The 20,939-nt window shown below is 38.3% G+C and overlaps 1 protein-coding gene across 6 annotated transcripts in view; it reads right to left on the reverse strand.

Annotated features, from left to right (window-relative positions):
• The window catches only part of upf3a (UPF3A regulator of nonsense mediated mRNA decay), a 68,434-nt gene that overhangs the window by 2,031 nt on the left and 45,464 nt on the right, over window positions 1-20,939 (reverse strand). For 3 of the 6 annotated variants that reach the window (XM_043691792.1, XM_043691794.1, XM_043691789.1), the window contains 5 exons: window positions 20,672-20,727; window positions 20,408-20,578; window positions 17,156-17,316; window positions 15,619-15,928; window positions 6,324-6,416 (listed from right to left, as the gene is read on the reverse strand). In XM_043691792.1, coding sequence (XP_043547727.1) covers window positions 6,324-6,416; window positions 15,619-15,928; window positions 17,156-17,316; window positions 20,408-20,578; window positions 20,672-20,727 — 791 coding nt within the window. Of the gene's footprint in view, window positions 1-6,323; window positions 6,417-15,618; window positions 15,933-17,155; window positions 17,317-20,407; window positions 20,579-20,671; window positions 20,728-20,939 lie in introns of all 6 variants that reach the window. The other 3 variants (XM_043691795.1, XM_043691793.1, XM_043691790.1) reach the window with 2 other exon arrangements.

A 20,939-nucleotide genomic window follows, 5' to 3' on the forward strand; every position in this document is an offset into this window, starting at 1 on the left:
ATGTTAGAGCACACAAAAAAATGAGTGAATCAGATCAGTTTTTGACCATTGTCAGCAGTTTCAAGGTCATTAGACTCTTAATTCCAGATTTTTTTATTGAACTTAAATTCCACCATGGCAGGATTTGAACCCGGGACCCCAGACATTACTTCAGTCTCTGAACTAATAGTTAGCGGTAATACCACAAGGCCATCACCTTCACTTGAAGTAACTTTAATGCAGCAAGGAAACTAGCTGCACTTCCATCCAGGGCATCAACAGAAATAGTACCATACTATGCTAAAATCTAAATTAAGAATGAATGCCTGGTCATTGTCTTTGCATGTGAATAGTTTTATCATTATCCGTTCGGAAGAGGTAAAGTGAAATGTCAAGTTCAGCCATAAGTCACTTCAAAGTATTTTCCTCAAACTTCTGTCTGCTTTAAAAACATCTGCAAACATTATTATCTAGTTACAAAGATATCATCTTGATAAGATACATGTACAAGGGAAATAACTATGTTATTGATATGCTGTCAACAACAGTACTCCCTATGAAGAAAGTAGCAGATGCTATGAATGTGTGTGAAATCTTTCAGGTTCAAAATTAAACTGCAGCTCAAAATGCACTGAAAGTCTTCAATCAAGTAGACACATTAAATGTAACAGAAAAGTTCCTTATTCAAATAAAGCAAATTACTTGACAGGAAGAAACTTTCCAAGTAGTAATAAAAGGATGGCCTGTAAGTATCATGGACACTACTGTGGTCACAAAAGTATATAGGCAAATAGAAATGATGCAATTGCATGAAGGAAATACAATCAATATCCCTAAGGAGTTGCAAGACACCAAAAGATTGAGTTGAGTCTGAGGAAGACAAAAGATATACTCTACTGGCCAAATAGGAGTACTACAATTAAGGATCACATCAACCAGTGCAGTACATGTCATGAACACTATGTTAAGCAGGCTAGAACAAAATCCCAGACAGACACAGGAATGGATTATCTTGTTACAATAGACTACTATTCTGATTAGTGGGATTTCAACAAGCCAACATCAACAACTACCAGTGATATTGTAGAATGTCTGAAAGCACATTTCAGTCATTAGAGGATTCCACTGTGATAAGTGATAATGGCTATCAGACTGAATGAAGAATTCAGCTGCTTCATAAAAAGTTTGGGAAGTTCAATACTGTCTCCACACTATTCCCATTGAAATAGAAAAGTTGTGATAGCAAGCAAAATCACCAAAGAAATTGTGTGAATTCTGCGTAGATGTGCACATAGCAATCTTCAGACGGAGAAACAAACCAACTGAACGTATCCAGTCCAGACTAATGTCATACTATTCTTCCAAAGTCAAAAAAAGCTACTAAGGCCAGAAGCTGTAACATGCATGAGTGACAAAATCAAGCTGAAATGTCAGAAAGCCAAATTTCAATTTGACAAAACTGCTGAACCATTGCCAGAGTTGAGAGCGTTAGACAGCCAGTCAAGGAATAAAGAGGTGTTGTATTATGGTCAGGCAAATCAGAGCAGAACTTATAGTCAATGATAGGGCTCTAAGAAGTGTCCAAACAAAGAGACCGAGGGGTGCAGGTGCACAATTCCTTGAAAATAGAGTCACAGGTAGACAGAGTGGTGAAGGCAGCATTTGGCATGTTTGCCTTCATTGGTCAGTGCATTGAGCATAAGAGTTGGAATGTCATGCTGCGGCAGTACAGACATTGGTTAGGCCACTTTTGTAAAACTGTGTTCAATTCTGGTCTTACTGCTATAGGAAAGATAAATTTGTTAAACTTGAAAGGGTTCAGAAAGGATTTCCAAGGATGTCGCTGGGATTGGAGGGCTTAGCCAATTGGGAGAGGTTGAAATGGCTGGGGCTTTTTTTTCTATGCAGCATCAGAGGCTGAGGGGTAATCTTTTAAAGGCTTATAAAATGATGAGGGGAATGAATAGGGTGAATCGTCAAGGTTTTTACCACAGAAAAGGCTTCCAAAACTAAAGGGCATAAGTTTAAGGTGAGAGGGGAAAGATTTAAAAGGGATCTGACAGGCAACATTTTCATGCAGTGTGTGTTGCATGTATGGAACGAGCTGCCAGAGGAAGTGATGGAAGCAGGTACAAATACAGCATTTAAAAGGCATCTGGATGGGTACATGAACAGGAAGTATTGGGGGATATGGGACAAATGCTGGTAAATTGACTAGATCAGTTTAGGATATCTAGTCAGCATGGACTAGTTGGAGACTGAAGGGTATATTTCTGTGCAGTATAACTCTATGACTCTTAAAACATGGCAGCTAAGTGCCAATTTGGGAGCTGTATAGAGCAGCTGTCACCTTGTTCATACAGAACGGAAGTGAACAATCGGATATAATATTATAAGCGCAGGCACTTAAGCACAACTAGAAAAGCTATTCCTTTCTGCAGGTGGCTGATCAGGAAGATATGAGCTTCACATTTGCACAGACTACATATTAACCATCAATCTCAATGGACTATTACATTCCAACAACTAAAATGAAGCAACAAGTAACATAAGATACATAAGTAACACTCCTGAAGAAGGGACATCATCAGATGACAACTGAGAATAATTTTCACACATACCATTAAAAGACTGGTATGACTTAAAGACTGTGTGTGCAATGTATGTGTAGAGATTAAAGAGAATAATGATCTTCGAATGCATTAGAGCAGTTATGTGTACAGCAGATAACTCAGTTTAAGTGATACAAATTCATTTGCTATTTTCTACAAAAAAGGGCATGCAGGGAATCAAGATTTAATGCTGTACCAATAGGTCTCTTGGATTGTAGTCAAGTAACTACCATTATGAGACTCTCACTGCAGCATCCGTGTTACGGCATTCAATGAAGACACAGCATACATAAGACTGCTATCCTGTGAGCTAAATACAATAGGCTGAGAGCAGAACAAGGATGCTGACACAACGGGAGTCCTTTTCAGTGAAAAAAGATCGAGGCAGGGACCCAACAATGATACACAGCCTGATTTCTGAGTCTGGCCAAATCGTATTGGAGATATCAGAGAAGTGGGAGTTTCTGTAGAAAGTGGGAAGTGGAATGTTGAGTGTGAAGGGTGTTCTTCAGTAAGACCAATTATGTCAGCTGAAAACCTTCCAGCGTCAGAAACTTAAGTACAGAAAGAAAATTACATAAGATTAAAAGTGAAAACTAAAAGGTACAGGGAGTGAAATTATGCGAGGTGGGCTACCACTGCATGATCAAGTTAGCATGCCTGCCTCACCAGCAGAATACCCAGTAAATGTTGGAGGCTGCGGATGGTGAATGAGTACAGGAGAGAAGCTAACGTATGCCAGGGTGGCTTTCAGAAGTGTTGTGGAATTGGAAACAGGGGTCTACATAAAGAGAGACAAAGAATAAAAGCAAATTTGTTAGGCATCCAACTATCCACTTAAGGTTAGGCTGCCTATGGACTTGATAATCTTTTGTAAAATAGGCCCATGCTCCATGCAAACTCCTAGCAGAGATTCTGAGACAGGCCCCTAATTTGCATATGAGGTTAGTTTTAAACCTAACTAAAAACTCGAAAAAAACTGCAGATGCTGTAAATCAGACACAAAATCAGAAGTTGCTGGAAAGACTCAGAAGGTCTGGCAGCATCTGTGAAGAAAACTCAGAGTTAATGTTTTGGATCCAGTGAACCTTCTTCTGAAAAGAACATTAACTCTGATTTCTCTTCACATATGCTGCCAGACCTGCTGAGCTTTTCTAATAACTTTTGTTTTAGCTTAAAACCTGTTAAGGCAAATGACCTACAAAACTGCATTAATCAATACAGTAGCACTCCTAACAAATTTGTGCAGGATAGCACATCATGAAAATGGTAATTTTGCAGCCAAGTACCACTCAATGTGTTGGGGCACTCCATTCAGCCAATTATCCACTTGAATATTAATCTCCTGTTGAGTGCCTGTTTTCTTCCAATTCTATTTACCCTTAGACAACATCAGTAGAATTTCTACAAGTTTTTTTTCCCCTAAGTGTAAAGGTAGATATTGCTATAGGGCTCCAAATTGATTACTTCAGTTACCACTTAGAGTCATAGAGCTGTACAGCACTGAAACAGACCCTTCAGTCCAACTTGTAAACCAAATATCCTAAATTAATCTAGTCCCATTTGCCAGCACTTGGCCCATGTTCCTCTAAAACCTTCCTACTCAAATACCCATCCAGATACAGTTTACATATTGTAAACGTCTCCACCATTTCCTCTAGCAGCACATTCCATACATGGACCCCCCTCTGTGAGAAAATGTTGCCCCTTAGGTCTCTTTTAAATCCTTCCCCTCTAGTTTTGGACTCTCTCACCCTGGGGAAAAGACCTTAAATATTCGCTGTATCCATGCCCCTTATGATTTTTTAAACCTCTAAAAGGTCACCCCTCAGCCTCTGATGCTTCAGGAAAAAACCCCAGTCTATTCAGCCTCTCTCTACAGCTCAAAACCTCCAACCCTGCCAATATCCTTGTAAATCTTTTCAGTAGCATTTCAAGTTTCACAACATCTTTCCGATCGCAGGGACACCAGAACTGCATGCAGTTTTCCAAAAGTAGCCTAACCACTGTCCTGTACTGCCGCAACATGACCTCCCAAATCCTATACTCAATGCACTGACCAATAAAGGCAAGCATACCAAATACCACCTTCACTATCCCATCTACCTGGGACTCCACTTTCAAGGAACTATGAATTTGCACTTTCTAGAAAACACTGCAGATTCATCAGACAGAATCACAGCCTTCATAAACTCATGCATATAGTCAACACGTTCGTACCACTTGCACAGAGATCTCTCAATGGTTTGTTTTCAACGTAGCAGGATCTCACTAGTAATTAATTCCCTAATATCTCCCTAAGATTATAGCCCTTTGTTGACTTATTGCATTTGGATAAATGTGATCTGTAGCAAAGATGTGGTGGTTTTGAGCATATTATGTTCAGGAATTCCAGCTATTGCTGAAGTTGTCTTCCTGGATTTGTACTTAACTGGCAGTCATGCTACTGGGGACATTGCCACTAAATAATAGGAACATCTTTGCAACACCTCTTCTTCCTATATGCCCAATTCTTTCCATCCACTACCACAGCTTTTACAGTCTTTCCTGTAAGCAAGTCTGGGTAAACAATTCAGGTCTTTCGATTAGTATTGGAAACCCTATCTCCAACCCTAATCAGACAATGAAAACTCACTTATGCTCCTCATTTTTTCACAATCATCTCCAGATAGATGATCCTTCAATTTGACTCAGTTGTAAAATTATCCAGTACAGTTACTGTTTTAATCAGTCATAGCCTTTTCTTAGGATTCAGAATGCAGGATAAATTGCCCATCAGCTGTTTAACTTTCCTGGGTGATTATGCTGGGATTTCCAAGGGATCCTGATGCATATTTTGAGGAGGTGACGGTATATCTGTCCCTTGGCCATTCAGAGATCTCAGCCTATAGTATAGTACTGGAAAAGCACAGCTGGTCAGGCAGCATCCGAGGAGCAAGAGAATCGATGTTTCGGGCATAAGTCCTTCATCAGGAATGATTGACGTCGATTCTCCTGCTCCTCGGATGCTGCCTGAACCGCTGTGCTTTTCCAGCACCATACTCTCGATTCTGATCTCCAGCATCTGCAGTCCTCACTTTCTCCTAGAGACCTGAGCCTGTGTGTTATCCATATCACTATTCATTTTCTTTAGTGCCGTGTGGGTGGCACGGTGGTTAGTACTGCTGCCTCACAGCGCCAGAGACCCGGGTTCAATTCCCGCCTCAGACAACTGACTGTGTGGAGTTTGCACATTCTCCCCGTGTCTGCTGGGTTTCCTCCGCGTGCTCCGGTTTCCTAAGTCCACACCGACCCGCCGAAGCGAAACCCACCCATACCCCTACATTTACCCCTTACGTAACACTACGGGCAATTTAGCAATGCCAATTCACCTGACCCTGCACATCTTTTGGACTGTGGGAGGAAACCGGAGCACCCGGAGGAAACCCACGCAGACACGGGGAGAACGTGCAAACTCCACACAGTCAGTCGCCTGAGGCGGGAATTGAACCCGGGTCTCAGGCGCTGTGAGGCAGCAGTGCTAACCACTGTGCCACCGTGCCGCCCACGAATACTTTTGTCGACATTCTAAATGCTTTCTCTACTTTTGTTTCGTCTTCATCCATTTACGTGTTTGTTTTTGCAATACCACTGCAGTAGCATTTTATTATTTTAAACTGCCTGACAGACTATAATGGCAACCTATCCTCAATAATCAATATTCCTATATCCTCAGTTGCCTTCAACATTTACCTGCTTAATCTGGTGATTCTGTATCTGCTTGTATTGATCCTCACCCCTCAATTCCGATGAGTTATCAAAGTCCACTTCATTGACCTGTGATGACTTGCAAAAAAAGTCACAAGTTACCTACTAGCCTTCCATAATTCCTGCCACAACCTGCAGTCTTTTTTTTAATTGGTTAATCCATCTCCATAACTCTTCCTCATCTGTAAGAGTTGATATTCTCTTATGCAAACAACACATTTACACCTCATAGTAGACCTATTTGCAATAGAACTTGATTCACTATTGACAGAAAAGTTTGAATTCTATTTGGAGAGAGACTTCTATTCAGAGTTTACCAACAAGTTCAACAGAGAATTCTCCGGAGAATTCTAAAAAAATCCTTCTCACCAAAAGAACAGTTAGAATATGGAACATACTACTTCCACAGGTTGAAGTGAAGTGGAGTGAATTGTAAAGATGCAGTTGTGGGGAAACTAGACAAGCATATAAAGAAGAAGAAAATAGGTAGTGATGATAATAGATTTAGAAAAAATATAGGAGATTCAAGAGGAAAATAAACACAAGCAAGAGCTGGCTGGGCCAAATACCCTGTTGCTATGCTGTATATCCTGTTACTTCAGGGAAAAAGGCTTCTCCTATCTTTCAGGTTGCAGAACGCTGAGTGAGTCATTTCCACTATCACCTTGAAGCAGCTCAATTACACCTGCCTTGGAGTCAAATCATCAAGCGGTCTTCAGGTTTGACCGTTGGTGTTAAGGGCATGCATTGATTAGAATTTGATGATGTGGAAGTGAAAAGAGAAGAGGTAATTGGAAAATCAAAAATGATAAATATACAAATGCAATGTCTAGCTACCCGCCTATCACAACAAAAACAGGGAATTCCACTAGAACCAAGTTCTATCCAAAATTGCTCTCCTGCCTTGATAATGCAATGTAAGAAACAGAATTTCTAGCCAAATTTTTGATTTATACCCTAAATCGCACAAGTATTTTTATTGCAACTAACCATTTTGCAAATTATTTCCAGGAACTTAAGTAATCTTTGGGTGAAATTCCTGCCTTCAGAAATATTTACAAATTAGGTTTAAAATGGAAATTACTTCACATTCAAATGTGAATAATTCAAATGAATTTTCTTTTCGTTAACACGAATTTCAGCCATTTATCTCTTTACTTACCGATAGCATGACTGATCCAGTTGGTGCCAATTCCCTTTCCAATTAATTGCTACTTTATTAATCACACTATTCTTATCCAAATCAAACACTGACCAGCTTAAGTTTAGTTGCATTGTTCAATTTTATTTCATATGTTGGTGTCATCTGCAAAATAGAAAACTTTTATGCACTTTCCACAGAAGTCTGACAATCACCTTACATGTTGCATGCTGTTGTCTGCTTGATTAAATTATATTAGAATGCAGCCATATTAATGCGCCTTTGAGTGGCTGCATGCCTGAGCAGGGGGTGAAAAATTGAAAGAGGTTCGCATAATCTAAAGCTAGCTTGCACCATTCCCCTTTTAAAGGGGGCATGCATTTCCATCAGTTTTTTTCTTTCTTTTTTTTTAAAAAAAACAGGGTGTAGGCATTCCTAGCAAAGCCAGCAATTCTTGCTATCCTAATTTTCATTGATTAGAGTGCTTTCTTTCTTGCTTTCACATAGCAGTCAAAAGTCATTGTTATGGGACCTAGAGTCACATGTAGGCTAAAGGGAGGACTCCAAAATTTTTCCATACTGTACTGGAAGCCTTGGTGCAGAGTGAAAGGAAGGTTGAGAGAGATATCATATATCTATCATGGACCTGGGAGCCCTACAGGTAAACATTGAGAAAGCAGTGAGACCAGGCAGACACCATTCCTGAGGATGTGGATGTAGTGCCTTAAAAGATTCTATGATCTCATGTCAGTAGTCAAGATCAGAAGGTGGGGATGCACTTAATCCCTTATCCTCTTAGAGAAGACAGTGCTTACCAATATGTGAATGACTGTAAGTAAGGCTGTATCCAGTAGAGCGCTGGAACCAAAGATTATAGTATACTTATACCTAAACCTCCTTCACCAATCCTACTCAGACTTCATCTACCAATCTCTTCTCATAATATACCTCAGGATGACAGCATTTGTACTCCTTTTTTTTGGGGTGGAGATATCATAATTTTATATTATGTTTTTTTCAAGTATTCAAGAACTGCAAGCTGGTCAGACAGTGATGGAAGTGGAATCAAGTGGAGGAGCCGGAAGATTGTGAAGAAGAAACATCGTCACACTCCCTCAGCTTCACAGCCATTAGCTCACATACTGAACAATGTAGATTCTATGGAATAGCTTAGAACCAGTATCTGCAAGTGGTGAAACACTTAGCATGTATAGACACTAATCAAGACAGCTTGTTGAGGGTAAGGTTGCACATAAATTCTGAAGATTTCAATGAGGAAGGCTAATGGATACAATCTTTGAAATAATTGAATTAATGGGTGGCCTACCAGAAAGCCTGCAGTCAATGTCAAAGAGCATGAAACCATGGAAGCAGCAAATCAATATATGGCTTTGATCAGAGTTTGGCATCCATTCTACCAAAAGCCAATGCAAGTTATCTATCAGGACTTCAAGAAGGCCTTTGATAAGGTGCTGCACAGGATGCTACTGAGTAAGATAAGGGTCCATGGTGTTATAGGCAAGGTACTAGCATGAATAGAAGATTGGCTGTCTGGCAGATGGCAGAGAGTGATGATAAAAGTGTCCTTTTCAAGATGGAAGCCAGTGACTATAGGTATTCCACAATGGTCAGTGTTGGGGCCACAACTTTTCACTTTATACATTAATCATCTAGATGAAGGAACTGAGAGCATTCTGGCTCAGTTTGCAAACGATACAAAGATAGGTGGAAGGGCAGCTACTATTGAGGAGGTGGGGGGGGAGCTCCAGAAAGATTTAGACAGGTAAGGAGAGTGGGTAAAGAAGTGGCAGATGAAATACAATGTGTGAAAGTGTGAGGTCATGCACTTTGGTAGGAAGAATACAGACATGGACTATTTTCTAAATGGGGAGAAAATTCAGAAATCTGGAGGGCTAAGGGACTTGGCAGTCCTAGTCCAGGATTCTCTTAAGATAAACTTGCAGGTTGAGTGAGCAATTAGGAAGGCAAATACTATGTTGTCATTCATCTCGAGAGAACTAGAATATCAAAGCAGGGACGTACTTGAGGCTGTATAAGGTTCTGGTCAGACCATATTTAGAGTATGTGAATTTTGGGTCCCATACCTCAGGAAGGATGTATTGGCCCTGGAGGAGGTCTAGAGCAGATTCACGAGAATGATTCCAGGAATGAAAGCTTAACACGAGGAATGTTTGAGGACTCTGGGACTATAATCAATGGCTGATGAGGGAGGTTTGGGAGGTGGGAGGTTTGGGAGGTGGGAGGGGGAGGAACGGGGAGAGATGCCATTGAAACCTACAGAATACTGAACAGACTGGATGCTGGGAAGATGTTTCCATTAGCAGGAGAGACAAGGACCTGAGAACACAGCCTTAGAGTAAAGGGAAGATCCTTTAGAATGGAGACAAGGAGAAACTTCTTTAGCCCGGCAGTGGTGAATCTGTGGAATTTATTGCCACAGAGGGCTGTGGAGGCCAGGTCATTGAGTATATTTAAAACAGAGATAGATAAGTTCTTGATTGCCATGGGGATCAAAGGTTACAGAAAGTGGGAAAATGGAATTGAAAAACCTATCAGCCATGATCGAATGGCCTATTTTCTACTCCTACAGTCTTATGATCTTAACACTGAATCAGTGGTCAACTCCATGATATCTAACCTTCAGACCCATCTATGATACAGCATGTCAAAGCTTCCATTGTATCACAAGCACAATCTATCATGTGGGTACTGCAGTGGAAACTCAGACTAAGCAGAAAATATTTCTGTGACCAGAAACAAGGGGAAATAAGATGTGGGGTTGTTAGTGAATGGATACATAAATAGGAGGCACTGTGGCACAGTGGTTAGCACTGCTGCCTCACAGTGCCAGGGACCCGGGTTTGATTCCTGCCTCGGGAGACTGTTTGCACTCTAAGCTACCTTCCCCACCCCACCCCGTCCCATTTATCTCACCACCCCCTCGGCTCTCAGCCTCATTCCTGATGGAGTGCTTTTGCCCGAAACATCGACCCACCCCACCAACCTCCACATACATCATATCATCCAACGTCATTTCCGCCACCTCCAAACGGACCCCACCACCAGGGATATATTTCCCTCCCTTCCCCTCCCCTATCAGCGTTCCGCAAAGACCACTCCCTCTATGACTCCCTTGTCAGGTCCACACCCCCCACCAACCCAACCTCCACTCCCGGCACCTTCCCCTGCAACCGCAAGAAATGCAAAACTTGTGCCCACACCTCCCCTCTTACTTCCCTCCAAGGCCCCAAGGGATCCTTCCATATCTGCCACAAATTCACCTGCACCTCCACACACATCATTTACTGCATCCGCTGCACCCGATGTGGCCTCCTCTATATTGGGGAGACAGGCCGCCTACTTGCGGAACATTTCAGAGAACATCTCTGGGACACCCGGACCAACCAACCCAACCACCCCATGGCTCAACACTTCAACTTCCCCTCCCACTCCACCAAGGACATGCAGGTCCTTGGACTCCTCCATCGCCAGACCATAGCAACACGATGGCTGGATGAAGAGCGCCTCATTTTCCGCCTAAGAACCCTCCAACCACAAGGGATGAACTCAGATTTCTCCAGTTTCCTCATTTCCCCTCCCCCCACCTTGTCTCAGTCCCAATCCTCGAACTCAGCACCACCTTCCTAATCTGCAATCTTCTTCCTGACCTCTCTACGCCCCATCCTCACTCCGGCCTATCACCCTCACTTTAACCTCCCTTACCTATCACATTTCCAACGCCCCTCCCCCAAGTCCCTCCTCCCTACCTTTTATCTTAGCCTACTTGGCACACTCTCCTCATTCCTGAAGAAGGGCTCATGCCCGAAACGTCGATTCTCCTGCTCCTTGGATGCTGCCTGACCTGCTGCGCTTTTCCAGCAACACATTTTCAGCTCTGATCTCCAGCATCTGCAGTCCTCACTTTTTCCCATGATATCAGCTGGCAAAGTAAGTGGTGGAGGCTGGTATATTTACAACATTTAAAAGACATCTGGATGGGTATATGAATAGGAAGGGTTTAGAGAGATATGGGCCAAGTGCTGGCAAATGGGACTAGATTAATTTAAATATCTGGTCGGCGTGGATGAGTTAGACTGAAGGGTCTGTATTCATGCTGTACATCTCTAGGACTCTATAATTCCAGAAAGCTTCGAAGAAAATAATTCACCTGGTAAAACATCAAAGGACAGCTGTCAACGTACAGGCAACAACGTTTCATCATTGAAAATATCAAAAGAACTAAGACAAAAAGAGGAAGAAAGAAAATAACTTTCCATCTCCCAAATTTTGTTTATCCTGTTTATACTCTTTCCCACCCATAGTTAAACCATTTGTCTTCTGTTTGTCTAAATTGTGATTTGGCTTTTAAAGGGGTACAGTTTAAATTGCAAAAAATAGAAATCTATTTTTTACATTGTTCTTGGTAAAGTAAGTGTGTTACAATAATTTTGTCTTGCTGTTACTGAAGAAATCTGATGCAGTTTGTTTTTGTCCTGGGTAGCAGTCAATTTGTTTTTGGTGGTCTCATTGGGAATATATATCTTGGAACAATATATAGAGTAGTGGATTATGATTATTGACATACTATTCCTAATTAAGATGCAACAATACTAGATGTTTATTGTTTCAATATTACTGATCATACTTGCAAATGGCATTATATCATAAATTGGGACTGGCACTATTGTTTTCTGTCCCATAACTACATAATTGTGGCATGTTCTTATCAGAATACCCGTATTCCTTATGCTGCCTACCAAAAGATAATTATTTTGAATTCACTTCTCTTTATGGTTGATGAACTAGATAAATACTTATAGATATCTTAAATAATTACAAATTTGAGAGTCCAGCTTTAAATCAACAAACGATACAGTGAGCTGTACTTTTCAATACATTCATTCCTTGATATATGAAATAATTGAAGTAGAATTTGTTTTTTCTCTAAACATTAATCATAAAACAAAATGCAATTTAGTAGCTTAACCTTTCCAGTCTCAATACACAGACAAGTTGAAAAGCAGACACTTGCTGGCTATAAAGCTCACAGACAACCCTGAGTAAGAAGTGTTACAAGCAATCTCGAAGATGACATTCCTATATGTCAAGCTATTGATCACAGAGGGCTTCAACCAGAGTCCTATCTTCTATTCAAAGTACTCAGAAAGGACTCTCAAAATCAGTTACTATTCTAGATTGAAGGGCTAACCGTTGCTGTATATAATCAAGAAGCTTCCTCAGCTCTGCCTTGTTGCCTTTTTAACTGTGAGAATTGTATGGAACACCAATCACTTACAAATAAGTTGTAAGTGATTGCAATATAAGTTTCCTCAGTAAAGGAGATTTGCTGAAACTGAAAGAATCTACAAGACATTTGTGAAGGCAACTTTATTAAATAGTGCAGAAATTCAGTCATCAAGAAGAGAGTAACAACGACTAGAAACAAATGAGATGCAAATGCTAAGAAGAATATTTGGAGTTATAAGAAAGGACAAGGTCAGGAACCAGAACATCAAGAAAGCAATGAATATTGCAGAAGCATTGAAGAAAATAGCTGAGGAAAGGCTGAAATGTTATATCGCAGATAAAAAAACATGTAATAAAGTGAATGATGGACATGTCTCTGCCAAGGAGAAGCAGAAGGCTGAAGGCCAGATGGAAACATGTGTTACTAAAATAACTATGTACAACAGGATTAGAAGAGAAATAGGTGATTGAACGTAGACAGAGAAAGGTGATCCAGCAGCACTGTGGCAACAGTAAATAAAATAGGAGAAGCCATAAGAAGACAATAGATGAAAGCCCTGACTATAGCAACCTCTACACCCACCCCAAACCTATAATTTTCATTTGCATGATTTAGAGACTCTAAACATTGTGATGAGATTTTACAGCATCAGACCAAAAAAAAGTTATTATTCTCTGTTTACTATATTCAAATTAATATTCTATCCCCAGAAGCATAATTTTCCTGTGTTATGTGGCTTCATTAAAAGTTTCCTGACAATATACAAATATGTAATATCAACTATACTTGTTTTATGCATTGAGTGATAAGTATTTTGAAAAGATATAACCTCACTTTCATGAATCCATACTGACTGTTCTAAAAGGTATGAGTTTTAAAACCTCCTCTCGTTGTTTTACCCAGAGCAATTAAGAACACTCTCGTCCCATGAGCAAAAAAAAAATCACAATTCAACAAGCTTGCATTTTTTAAAAAAAGTTATAACATGCTAAATAAGTATGAGACACTCCCTCAAAGTTACAGAAGTATCTGATATCTAACTTTTCTGTCCTCAAACATAAACCCTTCCACTAAGGCTTTTCCTTGGTTTACTGCAGACTCCGTGTAAAGATGAAAATAATGCTCCACTCTGTAGAACACAAGAATGACAGCAATATGTCAGTCAATTTTTCAGTTCTGTTTGAAACAGTGTGATTTTCAGAGAGGTTTTTGGAGCTTCTGTAACTATTTTCTAATTGATTATTTGTTTCAATGCTTTATGGTATACCAACTTCCTCAATTTGTTCAAATTCTAACTTTATTCAGCTTATAGTTCTTTTGACGATTAGAAATGCATTTACTGCTATTTAGTACCAGGTTTGATTTTGAAGGGAGTGGGATGCAAAATCAGGCAGGCAGTCACTACCTTCCCATCCACCACAAGCTAATTCCCATAATAGTATGGGAGTCAAAATTGACAGTCTTCCCCCCATATGTTAAGTAAATAGTTAAGAGTCAGTTGAATTTGTAAAAAGACCACAAAATCAAAGTAGTTAGTCTGTCTTCTTTTTAAACTTTTAAAACTGCAAGAAGGAAGTGTAGGGGTATTAAATTTGAAGGGTGTTCTTCATCAATCTGGGCCAAAATCCCTAAAAGATAGTATTCCCATTGCTTCCTACCCACACAGCTTTTAAAACCCACTGCTCCACACCCCTCATCTTAGATAGTAAACCTTGACCTGACCTGGATCTGGTGAGCAATTACTGGATCCTGAGTTCCCACTTGCTTTGTGGTCCTGCCTGCAGTCCTAGCAGAACCCATTATGGACTCTCATTGCTGCCAGGACTGTTGGGGCTACCAGCCAATCTGATTGATCAGCAGCAAAGAGGATGATATTTTCACCCTAATGAGAGGCACAAGTCCCACTCAGTAATAACTGAGCACACTTGTAACACTTCATGGTTTTGGGGCATGCTTGTTCTCTCTTAGTCACCAACTTTCCTTCTGGCTGGATTGAGGTGTGGAGGTTGTAATGAGCCATCTTTCCTCCAGTAGATTTATGGCCTGAATGGCAGGATCTATTGAAAGTCATATTCTTCTCAATATTTATATTTTTTCTGGAAGTAAATTCTTCAACTACTCTTGAAAGTAACTTTAGAATTCCAGAAATGTAAATATGGAACTATCCTTCCAAACCATCTGTGACAGGAAGGACATGGATCAGGGATGACTGAAAAGATAGTCATACACGAACAAAAATGCTTAAGAAATAGCGTTAATCAGTTCTCTAAATCCATGTGCGGAAAATAATGTGATGCTTTCCTAATTATAGCAAAAACTAAACAAGCCTTGTTAAAATTGAACTATTTTGATTTGAAAAGTAATATTTTAGACTCCAGCTATTATTCATCATTTTAAAAATGTTGTTTATTTTTAATGAATGAGTATTCGTTCATTAAAGTGCTAACGTCGTGAAGCCCGAGATCAGAAATTTCAGTGATACTGGGAAAATAGGAATCGAATTTGCTCCTTTTTGACAGCTTCTCTAAGTAAAATAAATGTTTGAATAGGCAGGAACCTTCACAAACCATTACTTGTAATATAATTTCAGATTTTTTAATTTGCTTTGAAATGACAACTCAATTTTTCAAAAACTATCAATTTTTAAGTCAATTTTGAAAATAAACATACTAATAAAAAACAATTGGAATTTTTTTATCCTCTCTTGAATAAGAATAGTTTAATCTATTATTTTAAAAAGATACAGTGTATTGAAAAAGTACAATACCTGTTCTTGCAAAATTTTGTTCACTTTAGAATATGGGGTTTGAATATCCACATCAATTAATGTTGCCAACATCACAGTAGCTTGAAAAAATGGTGATAGGTACCTTATTCCTTATTCGTTCCCTTTTAGATCCCATGTCATCATTTTTGTCTTCTTTACTCAGTTTTTCTATTTTCTCAGTACTGAACATGTAGCTGAGGCTGTCTCCCTTCTTTTCTCTTTCCTGTCCATGGTCTTTCCCTCTTTTTGTTTCTTCTTCTTTTGTTTTCATAGCCCTCTCTACTTCATAACGCTCTTTTTGCTTTCTGCGCTCATCCTCACGACGCCTCTGTCGCTCTCGTTCTCGTTCTTTTTCCCTTAATCTTCTTTCCCGTTCCCTCTCCCTACGTTCTCTATCACTATCATTTGGCTGTCTGTGTAAAAGAAAATTCAAAGTTAGTTTTATTTCTATTTGAATGGTTGTATACAATGGCATATATATTTAATAATCTATCAAGGCAGTTAGCAACTTTATTTATGGAGCTCAAATTACACAGAGCAGCTATAATTTTATATTACAATTCTGAAGACTAAACCTAAGTTTTGGAAAAAGGTAAAACAATGTGAAGCTTCACTGCCATAAGCATTTGCTGCTGTACTAAAAATGAAGGCTTGTCTCATGTAAATTTTAATCATAACTGACTGATTAACTAACTTCAATGAAAAGAAAAATCATAGATTATATGATTAGTGACTGGTTTATTTTACATTAGCTTCTAATGATAAAATTATATCATCTGATGAAAAAATGTAGTTTTAAGCACAATAAATTATTCATTTCAGGCCAATTACTTACAATTTCTATTTTAAAGAAGACATGTATTAATAACTGTTAATTGGAATTGTTAGCATTTCTGAAACTTCTCAAATGTTGCATTTTTGTATCATTGTCTACAGATCATGTTACTGACATCAACAGACAGTCATTTTCAGATTAATTGCATATAAACAGAAAATTTCCAATTATTTGATAACTGTAACTTAAAACAATTACATCATGTTGGTCACCTTTTAGAGGGTAAACCATTTATTAAGTCTTCCACTTCTTTTGAGTGAAAATAACTGCGGTCCTTGTCTTAAACAAATCAGGGCTCTGAATAAAATGTTTTTAATAAATGTAAATAAACGCACATAACATTTGTATCACTTCTCTGTATATCAAACAATGAGAAATAACTATGATATTGAGAAATACAGAGAAAATACAATAATTAAAAGAAACACTGACTGAAAAAATTGTAGTTTTTGCTATTAAAGAAATTTTAGAATTTCAAACATTTTAAAAAGCAAACTCCACTTTCCAGCTTGATTTAGTAATGAAAATAATGTTAAAACCACAAATTTGGCTGTGTTGTATATGAAAATGTTTGTAATGGCAAATTAGTCACAACAATAGCACAATTATAAATGAGTCATAAAAATAATTCAAGCAATTTTCAAAGTATTTTTCTGTTAAACTTAACAATATATTTGACATAGTTGTCAATTTTTTTCAAAATCATCAAAATCATGGTGTTCACTTTCATGATTGAAATATCAGTTTAGCCAACAATGAAAGACTTTGCTGTTTATATCATACGATTGTATTTGTTAAAACTCACTTATCTTTGACATCTTTCTGCGAAATCTCTGGCCGTTTTCCTTGCAGGTTTCCTGGGCAACACAATTTTTCCCATTTTCCTTTTCCATTGTCACCATCCTCCGTTTTCTCCTTCCTTTTGTCCGAGTCTTGTTCCTCCTCTTTATCAGCCTTTTTTAATAACTAAAGATTACAATGTAATGCAATAACAAAGGTAGATTATAAAACTTACACTTAGGGGTTATTTTAAACCTTTATATTTCAGAATTATTTTGGCTTATTTACCTTAGATTATGTTCATGTGTATGAACTCTCCAAACCTTCAAGGAACTGTCAAACTTGCCATGATCTCTAGGTAAACCTTTAATGGTGACATACCCAGTAAGCAAACATCAAAACTTGTCTGGGAATTGCTCTAAGCTACCAGACTGTTTAACGCTTCCACAGTGCTTCAGAACAACATTATATTTCAAAGTTTGAAGACAAAAATAAAGTAGAAATCCAAATGACTTCTGGGAAAACAGGGCTTGAAGAACAACGAATTTTTATTCTTCATTTCAGGTCAATTAGTATAAATAAAAGCAGGCCAATGTTAACTACTGAACACTTCACAACCTTCTTGAAGACTGTATCTGGATAGGCAACACAGCCTTTTGACTTACAATCTTTGCTGCACTGAAGAGCATCAAATCTCCCTGACTATACCATTCCCAACTACCACAACATAGCTTTATGCTCATCACCCCCCAAGTTGAAATGCTTCCTATACATGATGCCATAGTCAGTTAGCTCAACCACACTCATTCCAAAGTACCAAAAGAATCTCAAACCTCTTGGACAATTGCAAAAACAGAATCTCCATTCCTGTACTGTGGGTGCCCTTACTTTCCTCAGCTACAGACACACTGTCACTGACCAGAAACAGAAGCAGAATGTGCTTTAATTAAATGTTTAACTCAATTACTCATTTCCTTTTTATACTTTTATCAAATTTACCGCTAGTCCTATGCTATTTTGAACTTTAGGAATAGAGTAGGCTTTAACTTACCAGATACTCACCAAGCTAGCTAGCTTCTTTCCCTGTCGTCATTTAAGAACGAATTTCTACAGGATGAAAAACTTCAAAAAGCCAAAGCAAGGCATCTCTAGCCCCCTTTCCCCTAATTTCCATATGCACATTACCACTGTTACGCTGATCAACACCACAATCAGTGGGAAATTGCATCGAGATCCCTGTATTTAAATACATCTGAAATGAAAGAGTTAGCTGGCATCAGGTACAGAAAAACAATTAAGTTGCTTTCCTTAAGTGAACAATGTCAGCTTCTCTTTCAGTAGAAACCTTATAAAAACCTGCATAGCACTGGGAAATTTAGAATTTAAACAATAAAAATTCAGATGAATGTTAGATACAACCAAATTTGATCATTACAGTGATTAAGACTTCTTTACTCATCCAAATGCCAGCACTTAAATGGAGATTACAATGAAAATTCATGCAAACTGTAATAATTAACATTAAAATTATTCTTGCAGCATAAAGGGACATAGAAAACAAGTTAATAACTGTCAATTTGAACTTTTCAAACATTTCACCAAATGGATTAGTTATTTCTACTTACTTTGCCATCTGACAAAGGTTTAAAAATTAAGAAAGGACATAGCATATATACTTGTGTATAGGTAGATCTCAGGTATAAGTTGACCTTAGTTTTTCAGGGGTCTCTTCCTAACCACATATGCAGCCTGGATGACTGGAATGAATTATTCAGTGGTGCAACTGATCAGGACAGTGAATTTGAAGGATTCTAATAGACTTTTGCACGTACCGGTAACTTTTGTTTTCAGCAGCTATCCCATAATATTTGTGATATACAGTGAGAAGAGTTTTTTTTGCTACGAATATCAGTTTTTTGATGTAAAATGTTTATGATATGTTATTAGATTGACAAAGTAGACATAGAAAGGATGTTTCCTCATGTGAGGCAATCTAGAACAGAGATCATAGTTTTAGAATAAGTAGCAGATTTAGAACAGAGATGAGGAGAAATTACTTCTCAAAGGCTTGTAAATCTGTGGAATAAACTATCCCAGAGAGTGATGGATGCCAGGACATTGTATACATTTAAGAAGGAGATAGCCTGGTTTTTAAATGAGTAATAGGTTGAAGGGTTATGAAGAGCAGACAGGAAAGTGGAGCTGATGTCAAGATCAGCTATAATCATATCAAATGGCAGAACAGGCTCGAGGTTGAATTGCCTATTCCTGCTCCTAATTTATATGTTTTACCAAATTTTGTTTTGTTTAAAAATGTAAAATCCAGTAGTGTAGTTGTGTTGACTAATTGCTCGACATTGGGATTTCTTCTTTAAACATTCATAGCACAATTTTGACTTTGTAACCCTGATTCCTTAATTGTTACATGAGCTCTTAGGTGACAACCTTGCCCAGTATCCCAAATACAATGAAATAAAGTATACAAATATGTTTCCAATTTTGACAAGATGCAAGGTTTGCATGAAATATGGTTATCTAATTTTCTTTTAAAAGTCATCAAAGGAACCATTCCTAAAACAATCTTAATCATTGCAGGACTTTTTAAAACACGGCTGCTGCATCTTAATTATGGCTGTTGCTTTTCTTATTTCACTGTTTCACAAACTAATGTGAGAACAGAAGTGTAAAATTGAATATCATAAGTTTTAAAAAAAATTGTGAAATGCTTAGTGTGTTTTCTGGCAAAATATCCCTGATAAGGTCAAGCTTTAAGCTCTGCCTGTGCAATTTTAATTAATTACCGCCTTGGTGGCATTACGGGTGCAACAACTAATCTCAATGGTTCTAAACTCAGGAAATAAAGGTTAGTCAATAATTAACAGTTCTGGCATGAAATACCCATATTTACATACCATTTAGGGACAGGGTCAATTGTAACATCCTTGTAATCAAATAATCTGCTACCAATCTTATCAAAGCTTTTAACTTGAATAGCCACACGCATGAAGAATCAGTTGGTAAGGAGATGCAATATCTCATGATTTGTATACTTTGCAATATAAAAGTGAAGGGGTACTGGTGAGGACCAGAATCGAACAGTGTGGTGCAGTCCTCATTTTCTCCGCTGGTGAGGAGCATACTCATTTTAAGAAATATTTGTCCTATGCTATTGGGGACATTGTGCAAAGGTAAATGTAAATTGTATGTTTCATCAAGATACCAAAAACAGAAAGAATAATATATTTAAAAGGTGCTAATAATCTACAAAGATATGAACCTTAATTTTTATTTCTTCTTTTCTTTCCTTCTCTGCTATTTTTTTCTGTTTTTCTGCTTCTTTCCTTTTACGCCTTTCTTCCTCTCTACGTTTTCTTTTTTCTTCCTCTCTTAAACGTTTTTTCTCCAGCTCCCTCCTCCTCCTCTCTTCTCTTTTCTCCTCTCTGATTCGCTGGAATATAACAAGTTTAATTGAGCAAAATACCAAGTTTAGGACCAAATGCTAAAGTTTATAGTGAACATAGGATTAAAAATAAAGTTCCACCTGTTTTTCAAGCTTCTTGTTTTTAATATACTCCAGAAGTGGTGTGGTTCTCCTGGCTGGGAATAAGGCAGGAATCAAATTTAGTTTTCCAAACCAATCAATTCTAGATCACTCCTTTAAAATGAAATATGTTGGCACAGCTTAAAATCATTTCATGCAAAACTGTATTGCTATTACATCTCTTAAAAGAATCTCATTAATATTTAATTCAAAAATAGATTCGGATTAACTTCAATATCAATAGGTTTTGTTAATTGCTAATCATTTT

Source organism: Chiloscyllium plagiosum, chromosome 6, assembly GCF_004010195.1.
Source record: "Chiloscyllium plagiosum isolate BGI_BamShark_2017 chromosome 6, ASM401019v2, whole genome shotgun sequence".
NCBI lineage: Eukaryota > Metazoa > Chordata > Chondrichthyes > Orectolobiformes > Hemiscylliidae > Chiloscyllium > Chiloscyllium plagiosum.